The 14397-nt window shown below is 45.7% G+C and overlaps 1 protein-coding gene across 2 annotated transcripts in view; it reads right to left on the reverse strand.

Annotated features, from left to right (window-relative positions):
* TRAF3IP1 (TRAF3 interacting protein 1) overlaps window positions 1-14397 on the reverse strand; it is a 42983-nt gene that overhangs the window by 18856 nt on the left and 9730 nt on the right. For both annotated transcript variants that reach the window (XM_044303655.1, XM_044303654.1), the window contains exons 3-5: window positions 13130-13291; window positions 6063-6206; window positions 3395-3958 (exon numbers count right to left, since the gene is read on the reverse strand). In XM_044303655.1, the coding sequence (XP_044159590.1) occupies window positions 3395-3958; window positions 6063-6206; window positions 13130-13291 (870 nt within the window). The remainder of the gene's footprint in view (window positions 1-3394; window positions 3959-6062; window positions 6207-13129; window positions 13292-14397) is intronic.

Genomic DNA, 14397 nt, shown 5'->3' on the forward strand with positions numbered 1-14397 from the left:
ATCAGAATCAGACTGGTGGGTGTCCGACACCCTTCCTAATCAGCTGTTTGCAGCAGGAGCCAGAACTAACACAAAGAATAAAGCTGGTGGCACAGCTTGGTCTACGGGGTGGTGGCTGTGCGGGTCGCACCTATCTCTAGAACAGAGCCCTCAAACTCAAGGAGTGTGGACAACTCCATTCATTTCTGCCAAAAATAGCCGAGCACGTGGTTATTTCTGTCAGCCCCATAGAAGTAAATGGAAAGGTTGCGCTTGTGCTGTGCACTTCCCATTAATCTTTATTGGACTTCCGAGAATAGCCGAGCGCAGAGCTGGTTATTTTCAGCACTCCCCTAGGAATGAATGGAGGGCGGCTGCCTATGTGCAGGCTCTGTTCTAGAGATAGGTACATGTCCCAGAGGTAGGACCTGCACCTATCGGACACTGGAGGCATATTGCTATCGCAATGTCCAAAATGGGACAACCCCCAGGCATAGATTCCACCATGTCACGGACATGCAGTCCTGTGTGCTTCTCGAAAATGGATAAAACTCTTTTCACATCACATTTGTGCCCTTAGTTTGGCATGCATGCCGGATAAAGGTCCTGGCGTAGGTCAAAATTATCCATTCACCCAACAGAGGCCAAAGAAGGGTGTTATACATTTGTTTGCCGATCCCTGACCTATAGGCTTCATTCCTCTAGCAAGAGTATCAATTCATGCATCAAGATTTCACTATGAAATCCATCACAGGAGCGGTCTGACTCTCTGCTTTTTTAGCTCTTATCTGTGAATTCCTGAGGGCTCATCAGCACTTTGGAGACCCTTTTAGGCATCTTTCACACATCCGTATTTTCATCAGTGATGGTGTGCCAAAACCAGGTGTGGGTCAAAAATACAGAGCAGGTGCAGATCTTTTCATTCTACATTAACTCTGTGGAGGCTCCACCCCTGGTTTTTGCTCACAATCACTGATCAAACACTGACCTGTAAAAGAGGCCTTAGTTTGCCCGATTACCGCGCAGTTTATAAGCAATAAGCGTTAAAGCTCCAGATAATTGGCTCACATAATCGAGCAATCGATCAGCCGAGGAACGAGCAGTTGATGGCATCTTTCATCAGGATAAAAGATGCCCAGTTATCTCCTTGCGTAATGTTCTGCCAATAATGAATAGAACAGAATGAGGGTGGAACGACTGCGGTACCAATCTGAGTCCATGAGGAGACATGAAGTACAGAGGGCACGGACAGGACAGACTGTGGTAATCAAGACTTTATAAAGTGCTGCTGCTCATTAGTCACATCCCCATCTCCTCTTTGTACTTCATGTCTCCTCATGAACTCCATTCCTACAGAGATTCAGCTGAAGATCTTATCAGCTGCATTTGGGATCGTAAGCCCTGACAAGTAGAGCAGGCAATTCTTTGGGTCCGTGTTGTGAAGTAACGTATCCTCCTGTGCGATTAGGACAGGTTCTGTGTGTACTAATAGGACGGCGGCCATTTTATTTCCCCTAAGGATTGCTCCCTAGACATAATGAGCCATTATAACTAATGAAAGGTATTTGGGAATATATTTGTAATAAAGTAATATTTAAGTATTTTCAGCAATTTTACTGTATTAATTACCAGTGAACACCTTTAAGGGACATTCACTCACACAGATACACTGTCAGTGGCCATTTTGCATCCATGTGTGCATTCATTTTCTGACCTGTCTATTTCATTAGCTTTTTTTATTTTTTATTTTTTTTTTAACCTCTCAAAAAATGGCTTTGTGAATAGCCCCACAGACGCAATGGTTCTGAAAACGGCCATTTTTCACAGTCATGTATATGCACCCTGACACTGCAAAATGGCAGAAGCAGGATGAAATGTACAGTGGGACTTTATGATTGATCTTTGGACAGAACTGCTGTTGCATTCTGGTCATTCAATAAAAAAAAAAAAGACACGATCAAAAGGTTTCTTTCAGAAGAGAGATGAAACAGAAAACGCTAAATCAAAGGTTTGCCTTTCATCATTGATTTTATAGCAAAAAGTGAACATTCAAAATGAGACATCGACAAAATGGTCCAAAGGCATGACAATAAAGGCTGTATAATGAAGTAGTGCACTATATGGGGTTAATAATTAGGAAAAATGTATTGACATTCTATTTAAAAACCATAAGACCTCCTACATGATCGCACAAAGACAGCGCACAATGGCTAGCAATGTCTGTGACACCTCCTGAGGAAGCAGAGTGAGAGGCGAGTAGAGGCACTAGGGCACACGGTCGTACACAGTTTGGCTGTTTAACCTGTCACATTGAAAATGCAGAGCAATCTGCAGGCAGCATGTTATAGAGCAGGACGAGCTGAGCAGATTGATGCATAATACTCTGCCCTTCTGTGCTTGGGAGTCCAGTGGGTGGTCCTACAATGACTGACAGCCTCCGCCGTATGAGTGTGTACAAAGCAATCCGTCACTGATCGGGACTATCCACTGGACTCCTAAGCATAGAAAGGGCAGAGCTTTAAATGTATAAATTACAAGTTGTCCTTAATCCTTTCCCATAAAACTCTATATCAATCTGCTCAGCTCCTCCTGCTCTATAACCTGCTGCCTGCAGATTGCTCTACATTTTCAAAGTGACAGGTATGCTATAAAGGAGTATTCCGGTAATTTAATGTTCTCCCCAACAGGACAGAGGATAACTTTTAGATAAGTAGGTGTCCATCCACTGGGCCCCCTATGAAAACAGGACCCCTGTACTCTGGCATGGTCCCCCAAAGTGAACAGAGCAGCAGTTTGTGTACTGCCCCTCCATATATCAATAGGGGACCTGCTGGAGATAGAGTACAGACCTCAGGTATTTACAGCAGGTCCCATAGAGATGTATGCATATGTCCAACCTGCTACTCCATTCATTTTGGGGGGCCCTGCATGGTAAAGGGCCCCCAGTCTCATAATCTGTGGGGATTCCAGGGGTAGGGCCACCACCTGTGTAATAGTTAGTCCCTATCCTGTGGATAGGGAACAACTTGAAACTACTGGAGTGCCCCTTTAAGCAAATATTGTTTGCTTGTACAGGAAACGGCAGGGGCTGCCTGCTTAGCCAATCAGTGGCCTCAGCAGTGACCTACCGCAGTCAGTCCCGAGGCACATAGAGACCAGAGGGGAACCGGTACGTGTAGGAATTGCAGCAGCAGCAGGAAAACAGGCGTGGTGAATAATGCTTGTTTAACCCACTCTGCTCGAGGTAGAAAAAGTATAATCCCACTGGACAAGCTTTAAAAAAAGGGATGGATTTCTGTACTGATGGGCCCATAAAGCAACAGGCTAAACTATGAAGTTATTCCAGTGCTTCTGATGCCCATGTGCCATCTCACAGACGCAGAGATTATTTAGTATTGGTAGCTCGCAGCGTTACCTTGCGTTCCGTCTTTTCTTCAACTTGCGGTTTTTCCTCTCTTCCCGTCTGGTAATCATTATCCCTTCCACGTTCTTTCCTTCTTTCCCTCTCAGGGTCTCGCTCCCTTTTGCGCTCTTTATCCCTTTCTCGGGTTCGTGCTTTTTCTTGCTCGCGGTCCCTACTACGCTCCCCACGGTCACTGTCTCTGTCGCGACTGCGATGTTCGGAGTCCTTCTCTTTGTCCGGGTTTCTTTCCTGCTCCCTGTATCGCTCTCTTACTTTCTCCCTCGTTCTGTCCTTCTCTTTTCCTTGACTCCCATCACTTTGTCTTTCCCTTTCCCTGCCTTTCTCTCGCTCAGACGTTTCTTTACTTCTTTCTTTATCCTTATCAGACCGGGACTCTCTCGCTCTGTTCTTTTCCTTCTCATTTTTTTCTCCCTCTCGCAAGCCATCTCTCTCTGTCTCCCCATTTCTCTCCCTTTCCTTTTTTCTTTCCCTCTCTTTTTTCTCGTCCTCTTTGAGTTGTCTGTCCTTCCTATCTCTGCTTCCACTTCTTTCTCTGATTTCAGTTTCTCTTTTGTCCTAAAAGGTAGAACAAAAAAAAAGACTTAACAGACATTTTCTCAAAATTAAATGGTAATTTATTTCTAAAGAAAGCAAAAGCACATTACTGTCCATTTAAAAGCCATGGTAGGACAACTCCACCCGATATACAAGTGCACTATTCCATGTACACTGCATCAAAAGACAAATATCATACAAAACTAATGTTGTCCTTGTACGCCAAAAGGTCCATAGATTTTGGCCACTGCATTTGGGTTACACTTTTCAAGAGAGTGCAGCCAAACTATGCAACTGTATGCCACTGAAAAGGAAAATAAATACGGTATGTATATTAGGCAGTTTAGGCAAGTCTGAACTTTCTGTTGGAGATATACACCAGGAGTATCTCCTGTACAGTGTCGGACTGCCCCACCAGAGGACCACAGGTGCCTCTGGGGGGCCCGGGCTCTGATAACAAAGTGGGCCCAAAAGCCCAGTAGAAGTAAAGCCCTTTGGAGCTGCCTCTAAAGCCAATCACGTACCACTAGGGTCTATTTCTTTTAATCAAAACCTATTAGACTTTATTAAAGGGGTTGTCCGGGTTCAGAGCTGAACCCGGGCATACCCTTATTTTCACCCAGGCAGCCCCCCTGATGTTGGCATCGGAGCATCTCATGCTCCGATGCGCTCCATTGCCCTGCGCTAGATCGCGCAGGGCAAGGTCTCTTTTGTTTTTTAATAACATACGGCTCAGATGGGCGTGCTTTAGCGCTGCCCTAGCCATTTTACTGGCTAGAGCAGCGCTAAAGCCCGCCCATCAGTGCCGGTGAGGTTACCGGGCTTCCTGGCAGCCCCATTGAGAGCCCGGTATGTCACCAGAACTCTTGAAAATGCCTTTGCCTTGCGCGATTTAGCGCAGGCAAAAGAGAGCTTCGGATTATTAACTGCTCCGATGCTCAAGTCAGGAGGGCTGCCTGGGTGAAAATGGAGGTATGTCCGGGTTCAGCTCAAAACCCGGACAACCCCTTTAATAATATACGGTTTGGGCGCCCAGAATGATTTCCTCTGGTGGACACTAGGAACCCCAGTCCTACACTGCTCCTGTATACCTCCAACGGAAGGCTCCGATGTAAATCGTGGTATAAGCATACAGTGGCATATATCACTCACCACTGTATAAAAAAAGTATTGTGCCCGGTAAACATTTTTACTGGATGCATCTGTATTGAATTGTGTAGGCATTAAAACACATGCCATAAGGATACTCTTTTAGCATACGTCAGGTTATTGGGGCCCTACAACCTGACATATTTAGCGTAGTTGCCAGCATAGTCAAACTGATATAGAGTGTTTGACTATACCCTTCCGTATAGCTGAGTATAATCTGATAATCTATGAGCATCCGACGTATTCTTTTTGAATATAATAAACGTACATCTGTAATGTGAACAGAGCTTTATAGAGGCATGTGCTGTGTGTCACGGGGGACATACCGGTACTTCCATAAACACAGTGACAATTTTTCACCATAATCATATCATAAAGTGTCAGATGTCCTTATACTCTGAATAATCAATGATTCTCTACAGTCCTATCAATGGCAGTAAGACACAGTGAGCTGTGGAGATCATACAACAACGCTTGCTAACCGCCACAGCGGGGGTAAATGTCCAAGCTGCGGGGACGGAAGGAATGACCGTGGATGGACCAACGCCGCTAATGTAGGTGATGAAGGTACTGGCAGGGGGGCTTGTTTTGGACTTTCTTACGCTGGGCACGTTTGTGGTGACCATCTTGAAAGGAGTTCACATCACCGCTAGATATTTCCGTCGTTCTGCTCCGTTACAGGTCTCCAGATACGCACATAACTGACCCAAACTGAGCTGATCAGATTCCACTGACTACAATTGAGTCCATTCAGTTTCTGATCAGAATCCTGAACCGAAACTGAACGCAGGCCTTTTTTTTTTCCCGGTCATTTGACGGAATCTGCAACGAAGGTCCCAAACGGAGCCTCCATCGCTGATGTGAACTTGGCCTTGGGAGTAGAAAAGAGACAGCATGACCGGAACAGATCTCTATAATTGTTCTTAATCTGCACACAAAAAATAAAATAAAAATTACGTCAGTGACGCCATCTTACTTCTTTCTCCTTGTGACTTTTCCTCTCTTCATCCTTTGCTTCCCTGTTCTCTTTGTCCTGAGATTTGGAACTTGGTGGCGGCTTGCCTTTGAGGTCCACTTTGTCTCCCGACAATATCCTCTTCACTGCATCATCGCTGGAAAGCTGGTTTAGAAAAAAAATAAAAAATAAATGTGCGACTACAAGAATTACTTTGCAAATCAATCTGTTGGTCCTAAATAAAACAGAAGAATGCAGATTATTATTGCTACAAGTATTGTATTAAATCTTTTATGAATACACTATTAGTATTACAGAGGACCTTCAAGTATAAGCCAGAGCAAAGTGTGGTTGAAAAGAAGCTCTCCAGTTCTCTGAAGGACCTAGCATGTTCATTCATCAAATTTTCTTGCCCAATGTTAAAGGGGATGTGAAATGAAAGGTACACATTTTCCAAACCAGCACCTGGATCTGAATACTTTTGCAATTGCATGTAATTAGAAATGTAGTATACCCACTGAGCTATTCAATAAAATGGATCTGTATAGCGCCACCTGCTGTTTGCTCCTTTCCTGTCCACCTGAGGTGGTCGCATGGGCTCAGCTTAAATCTTCAACCTTAATCAGCCATATCTTCTTTTAGAAGCTGTGTCTGTTACAGGGAAAGAGCTGCAGCAGAAAGGACACACCCCATAAACTGACAGCCTGAAATAAGGGTACAGCTACACGGTGATACTGGTTAAGCGACCAGGTTCGCTGGGTAGCGGTAATCCCATAGAAATGAATGGGATCACCGCATCTGTCGCGAGAAATCCAGCAGTGTTGGATTTTTTGCAGTGGACGCAGTGATCCCATTCATTTCTATGCGATTATCGCTACTCGGCGAACCTGGTCGCGTGACCAGTATCGCCATGTAGCTGTACCCATATTTCAGGCTGTCAGCTTATGGGGTGTGTCCTTTCTGCTGCAGCTCTTTCCCTGTAACAGACACAGCTTCTAAAAGAAGATATGGCTGGTTACAGTTGAAGATTTAAACTGAGCCCATGCCGTTCCCTAAATCTAGCACAATCGGAGCAATGAATGGGGAGATCTCGGGACCCATGTGAGGTACAGGGCTGGTTCTAGCTTTGTTAGAAGGAGACTGCCGTGTACTAATGTATATGATCAAGAAAAGGAAAACAATCCACGACACTCATCAGTCTTCGTTAAATCCATTTATTGAAATAACAAACTGCGCAGGGCATAGGGAGAAATCGTATATAGCAGATGACTGGATTGTACCTGACTTTTTCCGACTGAGCACCACGGTCGTCTCAGTTTCACCCATTAACCTGAGTGTCGGGAGAACTGGCGTAGAGGGGAGGCCGACCGATTATATTCTTTTGTTTTGAGGGCTAATATACACATACATTGTTGCCATGTACATCTGCATATTCAGTTATCATAACGTGCAGGATGTTTTTTTTTCATCTATTTCTGTGATTTTTGATAAATTTATGTTCTTGAAGGAGTGGCACCTTCAGGTGTGAATGCGCTTCTATCTGGCGTGTAGCATTCTTGTGCACTTTTGCCCCTCCTATCCCACAGGCGGCCTTGATTAGGGGTACATATAGCTGTGCGCGCTCCTCCCCTCATTGGTTACTTGATGCACAGAGGTAACACTATCTGTGCAGAGTCTGCTCTCCTGGATGTAGATGCCCATACGGAATAGGTAGGTTTAGAGTAGGACCTGCCTGACTGAGACCACCTTGGCGCGGGTAGGCGGGCACAAATATGTTTTGATCCAAATATATTGGCCGAGAGTCTCGGATTATATCATATCAGAGTGAGGGCTTAGTCCATATATAATTTTTGCATTTATTGTATAAATGCATTATTTTCTATTGTTTTTCTTATATCCTGTGGATTTAACCAGGCATCCTCAAACTGCGGCCCTCCAGCTGTTGTAAAACTACAACTCCCACAATGCCCTGCTGTAGGCTGATACCTGTAGGCTGTTCGGGCATACTGGGAGTTGTAGTTTTACAACAGCTGGAGGGCCGCAGTTTGAGGATGCCTGGATTTAACCAAAATTCACCGCAATTATTGATGGATATTCACAATTACGTCGCCAATAATTCGTTATTGTAGGGACGCTAAAATAGAAATAACAAACCAACTTTATTCTGTTACTTGACTTAAAATTGGGGGAACTACACTTAAGATATACTATAAACACACAATACCATACTTCGGAGATATCACGGTGCTGTTTACTGATCTAGCTGAGTACATATGTGTATACACAGGGACATTAGTTCATATATATTCAACTGGGAGCGGCCTATAGTGCACACAGTAGTGAGGAGGCCGGGTTCAGGTCTAGGATGTGATTGATACCTGATGGTAAACACTGCTCTCACCTTCAGCGTAATACCTATGCAGACTCCCTATCCTCCAACACCCCCACTGCAATGCTGACCTCGCTCACTGCTGGTTCACATTAAAATAGAACTGACGCTGCCTAATACGTATTCAATTCGTCTGATCACATTGTCTAGGGATCAACACTGGCTCGGACGCGTTTCTGGTGAAACCACCTCATCAGGAGCCTAAATTTATCCAACCACCGGAGACAATACGATGCCAGATTCCCTATTGAAATAGAAAGGGGAAACCTTCAGATAATGACTTATATATTGATATAAATCATGACATGTAGATAGAGAATTGCCAACCGCAAAGTTCAATAAACGACACCAAAATACAGAGAGCAGAGATCAGGGCATAAAGAGACCACAACAAGATATTAACCCTGTATAGGCTACCCATCACTCTATCAATACGATTACTACTATACGCAGGTGTCTATTTCAACCTCATCACAGAGATAGAGATAACATAGGGATGGCATAGAACACGACCGATTATAAGCACCATGGGACAACCAAAATGTCCCCAATTGTGAGTGCCCGGTGGGTACTTTACTGCCATCACATGTAATTTGATAACCTGAATATCACAATGTTAAGTGGTGAGGGCCGCACAATACATGCCCCATCAGGTGTCAAGGTTGAATGGGCGCTATAGGTGAATATGATGTCAAACCATGGCCCTACCTCACTCTAGCGTACCTTGACACATTATTGTCCTGATGTTACTGCCCTCAATAATGTGATGTCCTAGTTGGTATTGAACTCTGTAAAGGCACCAAAAGAATTGTTGAATCAGCCAGCATCACTTCAAAATTCATTTGGGGACAAGTGGGTTACTCTGCTGGATACATATCCATCAAGGGCATAAACGGGACACTGAGGTTCCTTGCGCATCATATGACATATTATAAAAAAAACAACTGTAGGAAATATTATTTAGACCCTCTGGACAAACGGTCCATTGGGCCTCTTTCTGAAACGGACACTTGTCTATATCACCGCCTCTTGATGATGGTCTGACCACTTCAATGCCCTGGAAGCTCAGGCTGGTCGTATCATCCGAATGACACTCAGTCATATGGCGCACAATTGGAGTATCAGCCTCTTTGCGTATATCTCCAAGATGTTCACCTATGCGCTGCCTGGACTCTCTCAGGGTCTTGCCTACATCCTGCGTACCACATGTACAGGTACACCTGTCCCATGGTCTTACAATTAATGAATGTTCTAATCCTGTAGGACCGGCCCGTGGATGTACTTGTAAAGGTGCTGCCCTTTTTGATAGAACTGCAGGCAATACATTTGCCGCATCTAAACATGCGCTTCAACGGATTCTGTAACCAGTTGCTATCGGCTATGACCGGTTGGTAGAAGCTATGTACCAGGCGGTCTTTAATATTCCGGCCTCGTCGGTATGTGATGGCTGGTCTCTCTCCAACCAGATGTCCAACATCCAGATCAGCAGGTAAGATGCCCCAAAATTCAGACAATACTTCCCTTACAACCTCATGTGATTCGTCAAAATTCCCTATGATGCGGATCTGTTCCGATGACTCATCCCTTTCTCGCGGGTTCAGTAATGAGGCTCTCTCCTGATTGAGGGCATGTTGGTACGCCTGCTTCAGAACCCTATCAGGGTACCCCTGATGTGTGAATCTTTGCCGCAGATCTGCGGCCGCCACACGGAAATCCCATATGGTCGAGCAGTTGCGCCTCAGTCTCAAGTACTGACCCTTAGGAATAACACGTCTAAGGGGTAACGGATGACAACTCTTCCAGCCCAAAAGACTGTTTGTGTCTGTCGTTTTTTGGAACAGCCTCGTGCCCAAGGTACCATCCTCTTTCTTATAGATGGCAGGTCCAAAAATGTAATGCTTGATGGGCGAGTTCCCCATGTAAAAAATAAACCCCAATAATTGTCATTGAGTTTGGTCACAAACGATCCAAATGTGTTCGTGTCCCCCTTCCAGAGAACAAACACATCATCAATGTACCTGATCCACATTATAATTGATGATGTTTCTTCCCTAAATGTCTCTCCAGTGACAAGATCACGTTCCCACCTGCCTCGATATATATTAGCGAAGGTGGGGGCACATGGGCTTCCCATGACCAATCCCTTTATTTGCTGGTAAAACGTATTATTGAAGAGAAATGTGTTATGTTCCAAAATTAATTACATCAATTGGAGCACAAACATATTAGGCATCTGGAGGGGGGTACCTCGTTCACATAAGACATTCGCCACTGCCCCACATCCTCTGTCATGAGGAATAGAACTATATAATGCCTCTATGGCCAGGCTTGCTAATAGCATGTCATCTTCCATCTGGATGCCTTCAATGCCTTTGATGACATCCATGGAGTCTCTGGCGTTACGAAGGCAGGGCAGTGACAAATGGTCTTAAAGGGGTTGTCTGGGTTCAGAGCTGAACCTGAGCATATCCCCATTTTCACCCCGGCAGCCCCCCTGACTTGAGCATTGCAGCAGTTCATGCTCCGATGCTCTCCTTTGCCCTGCGCTGAGTCTCGCAGGGCAAAGGCATTTTTAGGAGTTCCGGTGACATACCAGGGCTCTCCATGGGGCTGACAGGAAGCCTGGTGACGTCACCGGCACTGATGGGCGGGCTTTAGCGCTGCCCTAGCCAGTAAAACAGCTAGGGCAGCACTAAAGTCCACCCATCAGAGACGGTGACGTCACCGAACACACTGCCGGGCGGAAGTTTCTGCCCGGCAGTGTGTTATGATAAACAAAAAAGCCCTTGCCCTTGCACGAGATGCTCCGATGCTAGCCTCAGGGGACCTGCCTGGGTGAAAAATAAGGGTATGTCTGGGTTCAGCTCTGAACCCGGACAACCCCTTTAATATGTGGTCCACATACATGCTGATGGGGTGCGTCAGGCTGTCCATGTCCGACACGATGGGCCTTCCCTTGAGCAGGTCCAGCCCCTTATGAATTTTTGGAAGGCCATAAAAGCAGGCCATTTGAACATTTTTGGGCAGTAAGAAATCAAACTCAGATCTGCTTATCAGTTTAAGCTCTAGGGCCCGTGATAAAATTGCATGCAGCTCTTGGCAATGTGCTGCCATTGGATTAGATGGGAGGACTGCATAGCACTGTCGGTCATTCAAGATCTTCATACATATGTTGACGATCTAGAATCACAATATTTCCCCCCTTGTCAGAAGGTTTTGTTACAATTAAGGAATCTGATTCTAGAGACCTCAGCGCTGACATCTCAGCCCTGGTAAGATTACTTTGGCCCATCCTGTGTCCCTTCAGCTTCCTCAGCCGCTTGGTTAAAGTATCCTGGTTTCCGTGTTCACTTCATGGCCGCACATGTGACGGGTGCACTGCCACATGTGAGAGGTTGCGTGCTCGCTTTATGTCTGTCTGTTACAATCACGCCAATCTGGCATCAATAACATTTAGGCTCCTGATGAGTCGAGCCAGCGTTGATCCATAGCCAGCGTGAGCAGACGAATTGAAAACGTATTAGGGGCTCTTTCACACCTGCGTTATTGTTTTCCGGCATAGAGGTCCGTCGTCGGGGCTCTATGCCGGAAGAATCCTGATCAGGATTATCCTAATGCATTCTGAATGGAGAGAAATCCTTTCAGGATGCATCAGGATGTCTTTAGTTCCGGAACGGAACGTTTTTTGGCCGGAGAAAATACCGCAGCATGCTGCGCTTTTTGCTCCGGCCGAAAATCCTGAAGACTTGCCGCAAGGCCGGATCCGGAATTAATGCCCATTGAAAGGCATTGATCCGGATCCGGCCTTAAGCTAAACGTCATTTCGGCGCATTGCCGGATCCGACGTTTAGCTTTTTTAGAGTGGTTACCATGGCTGCCAGGACGCTAAAGTCCTGGCAGCCATGGTAAAGTGTAGCGGGGGAGCAGCATACTTACCGTCCGTGCAGCTCCCGGGGCGCTCCAGAGTGACGTCAGGGAGCCCCACGCGCATGGATGACGCGATCGCATGGCACGTCATCCATGCGCATGGGGCACTCTGACGTCACTCTGGAGCGCCCCGGGAGCCGCACGGACTGTAAGTATGCCGCTCCCCCGCTCCTACTATGGCAACCAGGACTTTAATAGCGTCCTGGGTGCCATAGTAACACTGAACGCATTTTGAAGACGGATCCGTCTTCAAATGCTTTCAGTACACTTGCGTCTAATTCCGGCAAGTAGAGGACACGCCGGATCCGGACAACGCAAGTGTGAAAGAGGCCTTAGGCAGCGTCAGTTCTATTTTAATGTGAACCAGCAGTGAGCGAGGTCAGCATTGCAGTGGGGGTGTCGGAGGATAGGGAGTCTGCATGGTATTACGCTGAAGGTGAGAGCAGTGTTTACCATCAGGTATCAATCACATCCTAGACCTGAACCCGGCCTCCTCACTTTAGATATTATACAGGAGCCACAGATTTAAATATCATAGGTAACCAGTCAGACCTACTGTGTGCACTATAGGCCGCTCCCAGTTGAATATATAGGAGCTAATGTCCCTGTGTATACACATATGTACTCAGCTAGATCAGTAAACAGCACCGTGATAGCTCCGAAGTATGGTATTGTGTGTTTTATAGTAGATCTTAAGTGTAGTTCCCCCAATTTTAAGTCAAGTAACAGAATAAAGTTGGTTTGCTATCCTATGGATTTGCCAGACACTTACTTTATTCAAACAGCATTTTCCTATGGCTTGTAGGAATTCATTGGTCTTCTCCGGTTCATGTCCGGCCACAACACGAGCTGGCTTGACAGTAAGAGGCTCCCCGGTGACCAGAACGACCACATCTATGGCCTTCTGCAAGAAGCTGATTTTGGCATCTTTATCCTGTGATTCAAGAACAAGGCAAAAATGACTTGAGGTGATGCATGTCAATTACACAGACTCTGGAAGCGACCAGGCTCATTAGAAAGGATTCTTCACCACAGGCTCCAGTGCTGCCCAGGAAACCTCAGAGACAATCAAATATGTACTACGAAATCCAGAGGATGAAAACCAGCTGTAACAGGGAGGACTGCGACAATTACTGCTCACTGGAGCAAAACAGCTTTCCTCCAGAGGGAAGAACACCGACTCTCTACTGTCACCTATAGGTAGGTATAGGTAAGTCAATATCTGACATGTTAAAGGTTGTGCAGTCACAGTGGTATAAAAAAATGGATAACCTAATCCAACGGATAGGTCATCAATATCAGATGAGAGGGGGGTCCGGCTACTGACTCCCCCGCCAATCAGCTGTTTGCTCGTGTGAGCGCTGCGTCCTCTTCAATATTAAAGGGGTTGTCCGAGTTATGGAAAAAAAATTAAAAAATTATATATCACTGTAAATCTTATGGGCAGCAATATATAACTAAGCAAGTTTTAGGTATTTTTATTTTATTTTATTTTTTCTTATATTTCTCATTTCCCTGGTTCTCTTCTGGCTCTTTGTTTACCTGCAATAACAACAATCTCTGCCCCTCCCCCTGCTCTGCAAAGGGAGTGAATACAAATGCTGCCCTGAGTGACATGTCTGCCTGCTGGGAGACTCAGCAGCATGTTGTAGGTGTAGTACTACAAGTCCCAGCTGTACAATGACACTGCTGATACACACAGGATCAGAACTCCTCTAGTCTGTGAGCTCCTATGCCCAGCATTTGTCTCCTCACTGCCTGCAGCTACTCAGTAAAGCCTTCAGCCCCGAGTCTGTGCAGCTGAAGGGGTTAATGTTTTTCCTTAAGAATCCAGGGAGAGAGCAATAAGCAGCAGTCTGCAGTGCAGGGGGCGTGGCCAGCACAGTGACGTCTGGTGTACAGACACAGATCTGCTCACTCAGGCTTGTGCACAAAACATCATCAGAGCAGGTAGAGAGGCTGACATCACAGGTCATGTGACCCTCAGTGAAATCTGAGAAACCAGCAACTGGAGATAAAGTAAGTGAATTGTAAAGTCCT

This window comes from Bufo gargarizans, chromosome 8 (assembly GCF_014858855.1).
Source record: "Bufo gargarizans isolate SCDJY-AF-19 chromosome 8, ASM1485885v1, whole genome shotgun sequence".
Lineage (NCBI taxonomy): Eukaryota > Metazoa > Chordata > Amphibia > Anura > Bufonidae > Bufo > Bufo gargarizans.